General features: G+C 52.3%; 3 protein-coding genes across 3 annotated transcripts; 2 read left to right on the forward strand and 1 right to left on the reverse strand.

Annotated features, from left to right (window-relative positions):
• Window positions 1-295: 295 nt before the first annotated feature.
• Window positions 296-1614, reverse strand: PHACADRAFT_199762 (uncharacterized protein; the record flags this gene model as incomplete). The annotated part of the gene is made up of 3 exons (XM_007400027.1): window positions 296-1054; window positions 1106-1119; window positions 1182-1614. The coding sequence occupies 3 exons, from the start codon at window positions 1612-1614 to the stop codon at window positions 296-298; spliced, it is 1206 nt and encodes a 401-aa protein (XP_007400089.1).
• Window positions 1615-2280: 666 nt separating this feature from the next.
• PHACADRAFT_212839 (uncharacterized protein) lies at window positions 2281-4915 on the forward strand. Its single transcript, XM_007400028.1, has 18 exons — window positions 2281-2740; window positions 2786-2803; window positions 2858-2891; window positions 2947-3001; window positions 3059-3107; window positions 3169-3178; window positions 3238-3255; window positions 3305-3356; window positions 3409-3452; window positions 3499-3523; window positions 3585-3596; window positions 3654-3672; window positions 3723-3771; window positions 3827-3933; window positions 3994-4081; window positions 4130-4372; window positions 4425-4493; window positions 4546-4915. Exons 1-18 carry the CDS (start codon window positions 2631-2633, stop codon window positions 4564-4566), a joined length of 1023 nt encoding a protein of 340 aa, XP_007400090.1. The 5' UTR covers window positions 2281-2630; the 3' UTR covers window positions 4567-4915.
• A 15-nt stretch (window positions 4916-4930) lies between these two features.
• On the forward strand, window positions 4931-8307 carry PHACADRAFT_128560 (uncharacterized protein). The gene is made up of 14 exons (XM_007400029.1): window positions 4931-6218; window positions 6270-6418; window positions 6474-6646; window positions 6700-6763; window positions 6815-6899; window positions 6949-7055; window positions 7112-7214; window positions 7265-7279; window positions 7345-7358; window positions 7406-7595; window positions 7641-7722; window positions 7780-7899; window positions 7953-8078; window positions 8134-8307. The coding sequence occupies exons 1-14, from the start codon at window positions 6017-6019 to the stop codon at window positions 8213-8215; spliced, it is 1512 nt and encodes a 503-aa protein (XP_007400091.1). The 5' UTR covers window positions 4931-6016; the 3' UTR covers window positions 8216-8307.
• The last annotated feature ends 749 nt before the right edge of the window (window positions 8308-9056 follow it).

A 9056-nucleotide genomic window follows, 5' to 3' on the forward strand; every position in this document is an offset into this window, starting at 1 on the left:
CCTCAGACAAATCTACGCAATGGTGGTGCGGTCAACACTAAGGCCCGAAAAAATTGTAATGCTGTCAACTCGCGTCTTGTGAGCAGCCATATAACACGAGGCAATAGCATGTACAAGCTCACATCTCTGTCGAAAACCCGAGAAACGAAGGAATAGCCAGCGATCGTATGAAGACATGTGCAACTGAAAGGGTGGAAAGATTCTGTGAAAACTTGAACGTATAGTCAGCCAAACATATTCTGAGAGTCCCAGCAGAACACACACACACACACACACCTCCCCTTTCACATCCCTTTCACATCCCGTACACGCCTTCCAGCCACTTCCTCAGGTCGTTAAAGGCCTGGCTGCGCTCGGGCTCAATCCACGGCAACAACACCCAGTCGTGGAACACATCGGGATACTCGAAATACGTGACTCTATCCTTCCCGTTGTCGTGCACGAGGCGGTCGCGGAGTGTGCGCATACTGTCTACCATGTGCTCTGCGTCGCCGGCGACGATCGCCGTCGGCGGGAAGTTCGCCCACAGGCCATCCGTGCGCGCTAGCTTGAGCGACGCCGGCGACAGCCACGGGTTCGTCTCGAGCTCGCCCGCGTCAAGGCTGCCCCGCATGCTCGTCGCGCTGTACCCGTTCAGCATCACTGGGCGGAGGAAGTCTGTTGCGATATTTGTGTCCATCGTCGGGGCGGGCGTGCCGAGGTGGGTATTGCCCCAGTCCATCGCCGGCGAGAGCAGGACGAGTGCACTAGGCGGCACGAGGCCGGGCAGGCGGGCGCTGATGAGGTAGCGCACCAGGTTGCTTGCAGTTTGCGCACCGCCAGAGTCGCCCACGAGGATAATGTTCTGCGTTTCGAAGCCCAGAGTTTCTATCAGGTAGCGATAGCCCGATAGCGCGTCAAGCATTGAAGCGGGAAACGGGTTCTCGGGCTTGTACGGTGCGGAGGAGGAGAGACGGTACTCGAGCGAGAAAACTCGCTTGGCAACGGTGGCACAATAGCTAACGAATCCATCCGGGATACCCCTCCACACATTGGATGGATGTGCCGAGCCCATCTAGCGTAGAATCGGTCAATTTAGGCACCTCCTGCAACACTGAAGACTCACCACATGACCTCCGCCTGTAAGTTGTGAACGGTATATCAGTATGGTGGCTGAGAACTGCGTGAAGAGCATAACATACCATGAATGAAGTATATGACGCGCTCGTTCTTGCCTGCGTGTTGCCCGGGCTTGCCATGCTCGCCACGAGCACCATACCAATATCCGTAGATCCTCGCGGGCGCCACTTGGTTTCGACGGGCGAACTCGGCCAACTCGCCGGTGACGAGGTCGTCGGGCACGGCATCGACCCACGCAAAGCCAGTGGTCTCTGGTTTGGCGCTCTCCTTTTCCGGATTACCCGGAAGCGCGCTGAACCCGGTCGTGTAAGTCAAGTTATTGTTGGTAGTGACGATGTAGAGGCTGAGGGCGCGCTTCATGGACCATGTCTTCCGCGGCCTGAATGCAGGAATCGTGGAGACGAGAACCCAGTAGGGCAGACGCACGAATAGTGTGAATGGTACGAAGACGAGCAGGTACAGCGCCTTGAGTGGTTGACTCCTGAAGGCGAACATGCTGGGCGAACAGGGCGGAACGGCGTGGGGAGAAATTGGCATATAAGGCCGATGCGAGCAACAGTACCAGACGGTTCACGCATGTCATTGGGATATTCTGGGCCACCCGATTCCCATGGTGAAGCACGTAACCGATAGGGAGCCTTCCATCTTAGAGATGTGACGAGAACAAGGATGCTAGGAAGGAATGGAGATAGACGTGGGGAAGTGCCAATATATTCTATCTGACAATTTCCAATCCCGCGCGTCGTCCGCCAGGGACAGTGATGCAGCAGGGTCGCAGATGGTGTGCTGGCGGGCGCGGCCTTGCAGTGCGCTCGGTGCGAGGCGGTTACATCGGGTCACGACTGCAAGAGGACAGTACCTTTTCTAGAAGGTCAACGGAGGCATTGAGGCCGCTTCACGCACTCATTGATTTTAGGAGTCAGTGAATGACTCGTCGGGCGGGCCACCGTACATCAGGGATTGCTACATTGTCTCGTAGAAACACCTATTGACTATTTCAATATCCGATAGCGCTCCGCTCGGCATCTTCCGAGCGTGCACGCTTGAGAGACGGTCGACGAGCCGAAGTTCGTTATTACGGTCCGAGGCATCGTGCTCTTCAGCTTACGTGAGTAATTGTTTTTAAGTGAGTACAGGTCATATGCTCCATCGTACACACTGCGACGTCCTTCCCTTTCAGAGCAGATGTCTCTGTGTTCCGAAAGCGCAGGACCAATTTCAACGATCATATCATGATGCCTTTAACGCGACAGTTACCATTACCAGCTGACAGTCTCTCAACCTTATATTAGTCAAGGATCAAATGCTCATGGCATCGAGGAGCATTTTTCGCGTAGCCTACACCACAGGCTCTTCTGAGCGCCGATCCATCATGGATCCGTGTGCCAACAATCCACGGGCTACTATGCACGAGCGCACGTCCGGTCCCTGTCTATGAGCTCGATCATGGTATAAAGCGCAGAGTGTTTGGAGGCATCGTTCTCAGGCCTGACCCCGTCCAGCCATTTCCAATGGCTAGTCTCAATCTTACGCAGCTGTTTATTGGAAATATGGTCGGCGCTGCTCTCGATTCCGCGCTTTGGGGTGCGGGATGCATGCAGCTGTACGTACCAGGTACCCCGTCTACTGTTAAAATTTTCCACTGATTGTGATGATTCCGCTGCAGGTTTTTCTACTTCGTCAAGTTTGTTCTGCGCGATCTTTTTGGCCTGCTTGTCAGCTGACTACTATCGTGCAGCTACAGGACTGACCACTGGGCACTGAAACTTCTGGTATTGCCTCTCAGAGCACCCAGTCTTCTGCCACTGATGATTTGATTTGCCACAGGTTATGGCCCTATGGTTGACTAACACGGCCATTACTGCGCTAACTTTCGCAACGGGTACGCGCAGTTATATGCCGTACTATGACGTAACCAAATGCATAACCGTATTCGCAGTCTTCCTCACCATCACCAGTCAAAGCCTTGAAGGCCTTGTTCTCCCATCGTAAGTCTGTTTATGCTCTAATTCGAGCATCTGCTTCATCGTTAACCTTAATCTTGCATAGGTCTGTCGTTGTGCGTTACAGTTCGAAGCACGATCTTGTAAGGATTATACTCATCTTCCTCTCTCCAAGATACGCACCTTGCTCTCGGTACGCGCCCTACCATATCCTAATGAGAAGCGGCTAACATCCGTTTCAGAACGTCATTGCGGTGGCGGTCCAGTTCTACTTCCTTCGGCGCATCTATCACTGTAGATACCCGTCATGCATACCTGTGATTAATCGTGCTGACGCCTTATCTAGTTTCTACGAAGGGTTGGATTATTGTGACTTGCCTGGCACTCGCTGTGCGCATTTCTCATCTAGTCATTAATCCATGCTGACCTCATTTAGGGAGTGATCTCTTCTTATCAACTAGGTGAGTAGTTATATCTCTATTTAACACTCGAGGTGGCCATTTAGCGTTTTTCATCAACCAGTCTGCGGTTCATGTGAGTGGAATATCTGCTATTCCTGCCACGCACGAAGACTGACGTGTGCCTATCCAGTGTACACTGTTTGGGCCTTGTCAGTACCTTTGTCACCCTTTGATCCAGTTCTTAAACGACGCAACACAGACCGAAAAACGTTCCGATAGCAGTTTCCCTCACAAGCTCCCGTGATGTGGTATGCATCTCCCATCGTGCATGCCTGAAATGAATTTGACTGAGTTGTGATCAAGTCTATGGAAATTAGCTGTCGAGCCGTCTCTTCTTTCGTGGACACCCTCATCGCGGCATGGATGACAACCCTTCTCCTGCTGAAGAGGCACATACGTTTGCTACCAAGGTGAGAGCTTTATATCTCCGCCAGTTGGAGCGCACAGCATGACCGAATCTTTGGCACCAGGTCAAGCGAACTCATCCATAATCTTCTGATCTTGACGATAAACACTGGCCTCTGGACTGCCATCATCGCACTCGTCGATTTCAGTCTGGTCTGTACCGATAGCACGCTACGTAATGCTTGCGCTGACGTTGCATAGGTTGCGTGGCGTCCTACCGGCGTCGTCTACGCCGTCTTCGAGTACCCACTCGCTTCCCTTTACTTCAACACGCTCCTTGCCAATCTCAACATCCGCAAACACTTCCGCCGCGGCCAAATCGTGGATCTCAAGCCTATAGCGCAGTCCGGCTCTTCTTCAAGCGGGACGAGCGGGAGAAGCATAGGCACCGGCGAGATACCCCTCGCCCGAATGCCCCATCGTACGGCGCTTGGGCAGTCTGAGGTGAGAGATTTCATTGCCCTTCGCGGCAAGCTAGGCCTGACGGGGATCACAGGACAGCTCTTTCGCTATCCGGATAGACAGGTCCATGGCTGTTCGAAGCGACGACGACTCATCACACGAGGTGCGTATTTCTGTCTGTCTAGTTTCACGGTACCCACGAACTTCGTGCGCAGTTGAAAGATGTCAAGGTTTGAGAGAGCACTTCGCCGGGCGAGTTTCAGCAATTCCTGTCTTATGATTCAGACTCCACGGCTCAAAATCGGACGTCGGACCCCGAACTACGCGGAGCACGCTGACCTCAAAGGCCCGAATCTCTTGATCTTGTATACTCACCGCCACGCGTCTTCTATTTATATCAATGTACGCAATACACTGTGTGTTGCAGGTTTCTAAGTAATGCTTGTATAGAGTATAAGGCAGACAGCGCGGAGTATCAAACGGACGCCAGCGTCTGGAGCGCCCTAGGCGCATCAATTGTAATTACGGATCAAGTCGGGGCGGCGCACCGCCTGATGCGCATCATTCCGTCGTGGCACAGGCGTCTATTGATATAACCGTACCCGCACGCGCGTCCCGGTCGCCATCGTTCGGATCCGCGCTCAGGTTGTTGGCAAAGATGATACGTTCTTTGCGCATCCGCTGGCATATGCCCTGTTCACTGTGTCATACCGACGATCGGTTACATATGCCTCCGTTTCCCTCCGTCGGCATGCCACCCATAAAATCCCCGACTCGAGGGACCGAACTCGAGCAGCGCTCCGTGCGGCTTTCCGCGAACAAGAAGCTAGCAGGGCATCAGAGGGACTCATGTGGGATGCCGCATTGAGAGGTCAGTCTTATTCCCTCAGGCTGCGTGGCAACTCACCGTTACGCGTTACGGTATAAACATTGGTTCGGACATACTACCCTGGTTATTGCGTCAGCAATGCGCAACCAGAAGCTCGATGCATACTAATTTAAGCTACGCGATGATTCTATAGGCTGAAGCCAGTGTGAAAGATGGCAGGGTTATCACTCGGATGAAAAGCTAAGCTCACTTCCGCACAATAAGATGTCAGCACAGCACTTACTGACTTGACCGATGGCAAACGCATACGTTCCTATGAACGCACTTCCACCGTGGCTTCTGTGATGAACCGGCGATGGCCGAAACTCACGTATCTTCGCTTCTTGTGATTCTTTGCGAAGACTGAGCTACACAGCGCATTCAAAGCCTGAATCACAGCCCACCGAATTGTCCCAGGAATGGAAGTAGCCATGTGCAACAAGCCATCTGGACGGATTGCATGGTGGTCACGTCTTGCCGCTGCTTGCATGATTGTATCAGCCACGAGAAGTTACGAACGTGGGCGGCGCTGCCCTAAAAACAGCACTGTAGCCCATGCGAAGGGTCGGCGAGTGTTCCCAGCGGCCGCGCAGCGATGGAGTTCCCGGACTGGTGTTAATGCAGAACGCTGAAGGCCCATGGTTAAGGCCCGATTCGGACTACCCGGATCTGTGGGCTTCTCACGGATCAAGATGGTAGGGTTATGGTTGTAATGCTGTATTGGATTCAAATTCGCTGTTTGCTCGAATCGCGTCTTTCGTCATAAAGTGGTCGGCTCTAGAACTAATTCAGCGGAACTAGCGCATGTCCCATCCTCAATGATTCTTGCAATGCACGTCTCCGCGTCGTCTATTTGCTTATTCGTAGCTGTCGCCGCTGTCCTTGGCGCGTTCATCCTTCGTCGAAAGCGCCGGCCCTTTCCTCCTGGACCTCGTGGACTGCCCGTCTTGGGAAATTTACATGAATTCACCTCCGACTTCGAGTGGATTCGTTTTGGCACGTCTTTGAGACGTAGTTTTGGTGAGCCGTTTTCCGTGGTCTGCGTATAAACCTCACCGAAGCCGTTCGTAGGAGACCTCTTGGGCCTTCGAATCTTTAATCGCAAGGTTTTAGTCCTGAATAGCCTCGAAGCTGCACAAGACCTTTTGGATAAGCGAGCCCACATTTACTCCAATCGGCCTGTGTTGACTGTCGCAGGCGAGCTGATGGGCCTTGATCGAGTGCATACTTACTGCTTGCTCCCTCTGAAACTTATCGCTGACGCACATCTTCCAGTCTATTCCGCTGATGCCATACGGCTCAGAATGGAGAGCCTGTCGCAAGTTGGAGCATGTTGCGATGAACCCGACGGCGGTGAAGCAATACCGTCCCATGCTGGAGCACTTTGCGGCCATGCTTGCGCTTGATATTCTCAAAGATCCAGAAAACTTTTATGATCTTACCAGGCTGTAAGTGCAGCAGGTACTCTGTAGTTCGAAGACTGACTGTGATACTTTGACAGGTGCACCTCTAGAATTGTCCTCTCTGTGACGTACGGTCTGTCGGCGCGCGTTACAGACACTGAGGTGTGCTTTCCCCGTTCCTCGTCAATCTTCTTTTGCTAACGCAGTGACAAGTATATCGCGCTCGCTGAAGAAGTTATGGACGTTGCTACCGCGGCTATACGTCCTGGGGCATATCTATGCGACATGATACCCATCAGTGCGGACTTTCTCAGACACAGACGGCTGATATTGACAACTGTACGCAGTGAAGCACCTCCCGCTGTGGGTACCTTTCCGGCGCAAAGCACAGTACGCTCGAGGTCTGTTTGAACGATTCGCCCTCATACCCTACGATCGCGTCAAGCAGGCCATAGTGCGTCTTCTACCGGTCTTACTCTCCGTTTTTGTGTGTGGCTGAGGCTCTCGAAGGCTGCAGGTAGCGCTGAGCCGTCCCTCACATACGATCTTCTTGCCAGCATCCCGAAAGAATCAATGACGGTAGAGGTGGAAGAGCGCATCAAGTGGACTACAGGTGTGCCCTTCGAGTACATTATCGTACGTATACTTATGCTCAACGGACAGGATCTATGTTTTCTGGTGCGTTTGCAAAGCGGCGTAGTGCATGTATTTTGACACTGAACTTCGTTGTACCTTGACAACAGCCGGCGGAGAAACAGTGCGCCGTTTAATGCATTTGCAAAGGCATAGCTGACATAGATGTAGACGTTTGGGACTGTTACAGTCTTTATGATTGCCATGGCGCTCCATCGCGACAAGCAACTCAAAGCGCAACGAGAAATCGATTCGGTGACTGGCGCGGACCGCCTCCCTAACATCTCGGATAGGGATAGCCTGCCCTATGTCAATGCGCTCGTTCAGGAAGTTATGCGCTGGTACCCGATTGTTCCCCTCAGTAGGTGCCTCTCGTCTTGGACGCAGCCTCCTCTGACATTGCCAGGTATCTCCCGTGTCGCGGATGCCGACGACGAATACGAGGGCTATTATATTCCCAAGAATACGCTTTTGTGTCCGAATATCTGGTACGTCTATAGTATCATAGAACGTCCACGCGGATTATAACGCAGAATTACTCCAAGGGCCATCGCGATGGAACCGAATCTAAAATACCCGCCAGAAGCGTTTATCCCAGAACGCTTTCTAGACGAGGAGTGCCCCACCGTACACCCATCTAAATACATATTCGGATTCAGCAGACGGTACTATTCACATGTTACCTGTCTCGGGTGCTCAGAGGCTGACTATGCACAAGGATCTGTCCGGGGAAGGCCCTCGCAGAAGAGTCGGTATTCGTCTTGATATCCACTCTGCTTGCAACATTGGACATCCAAGCCCCGCCGGAGGGCCTTGTTCCCGATTTTGAGCCTCGCGCAGTTAGGTAAGCTTCTGCTTCTTTCGTGCTGCATTGTGTCGCTGATCCGAGCTCGTACAAGCGTTCCCAAACGATTCAACTGCGTCTTCCGGTCTCGCTCACCCGGGAAGGTCGAAATGCTCCGCGGCGTCGCCGGGCTGTAATTATTATTCAGATGAAGTCTTGCTACTGCCGGCTGTAAGATGACATGGTCTCGTATTTATGAGAAATACCCCAAAATGAACAGAGCGTTTTGGTGTTGAGCTATACACCGCTTCTATCTTTCCGTTTCTGACGGCTCGGATGCAAAAGGGTTGCACACTGACTATCCTCACTGGCGGTCTAGCTGCATTTATGATGCTGATGTACGACCAAGAAGAAAAATTTACTAGAAGTATATCAGCCCTTACCCGTCTCCAGAAGATATATCAGTTAAGGTTTCATCGAAGTTGAACGTGTGAGGTTACGTTGCTCAAGCTTCTTCACTCACGTGTCAAGGGAAGCTCTGACTTCACCGACTGTTACAGCCAGATGAACCCCGGGCCTCTCGGTACGCCGCCCAAATTCGATAACGGTAGAATGTGCGAACTGGTCCACTTTCCGTGTAACCACCGAGTGAGAACTTCTGAGATGCTAACAAGGGACTCTATGATACTCCATGCGATACAATAGCAGCTTCTGTGACCCTGCCAGTGGGGAGCAACAGATTAGTACGTTGAGTGCACCACTTGCATGCGAGAAGCTCAAGGAATCCTGATGCACAGCAGACCCATCGTAGTGGGAGCCTCATCGCTGCTTTTACGAGCTTCTGAGTGTCTCAGGTCATATCCCGCCATCTCAGCTCAAGATGTAGGAAGACTTCTCGCATTGCCTCACCCTAAGACACTTGAAAATCTATCCGCGGCGTTTTGTAAGTGAACATCCTGGCGCCCTGCAGTCTCTACGGACAGCTTCTCAGCCTCATTTCCGGATTCAAATCAAAAGTTGAACACACCACAAAGTGAT

Source organism: Phanerochaete carnosa, assembly GCF_000300595.1.
Source record: "Phanerochaete carnosa HHB-10118-sp unplaced genomic scaffold PHACAscaffold_10, whole genome shotgun sequence".
NCBI lineage: Eukaryota > Fungi > Basidiomycota > Agaricomycetes > Polyporales > Phanerochaetaceae > Phanerochaete > Phanerochaete carnosa.

Excerpts from the sequence above, each read along its gene's own strand:
- PHACADRAFT_212839 (XM_007400028.1), top strand. The coding sequence starts at position 2,631 with ATGGCTAGTCTCAATCTTACGCAGCTGTTTATTGGAAATATGGTCGGC. Across the intron at positions 3,002-3,058 it reads TGCGCTAACTTTCGCAACGG|TCTTCCTCACCATCACCAGT; the intron begins GTACGCGCAGTT and ends CCGTATTCGCAG. Across the intron at positions 4,373-4,424 it reads CGGCGCTTGGGCAGTCTGAG|GACAGCTCTTTCGCTATCCG; the intron begins GTGAGAGATTTC and ends CGGGGATCACAG.
- PHACADRAFT_128560 (XM_007400029.1), top strand. The coding sequence starts at position 6,017 with ATGATTCTTGCAATGCACGTCTCCGCGTCGTCTATTTGCTTATTCGTA. Across the intron at positions 6,219-6,269 it reads GTCTTTGAGACGTAGTTTTG|GAGACCTCTTGGGCCTTCGA; the intron begins GTGAGCCGTTTT and ends AGCCGTTCGTAG. Across the intron at positions 6,419-6,473 it reads AGCTGATGGGCCTTGATCGA|TCTATTCCGCTGATGCCATA; the intron begins GTGCATACTTAC and ends CACATCTTCCAG.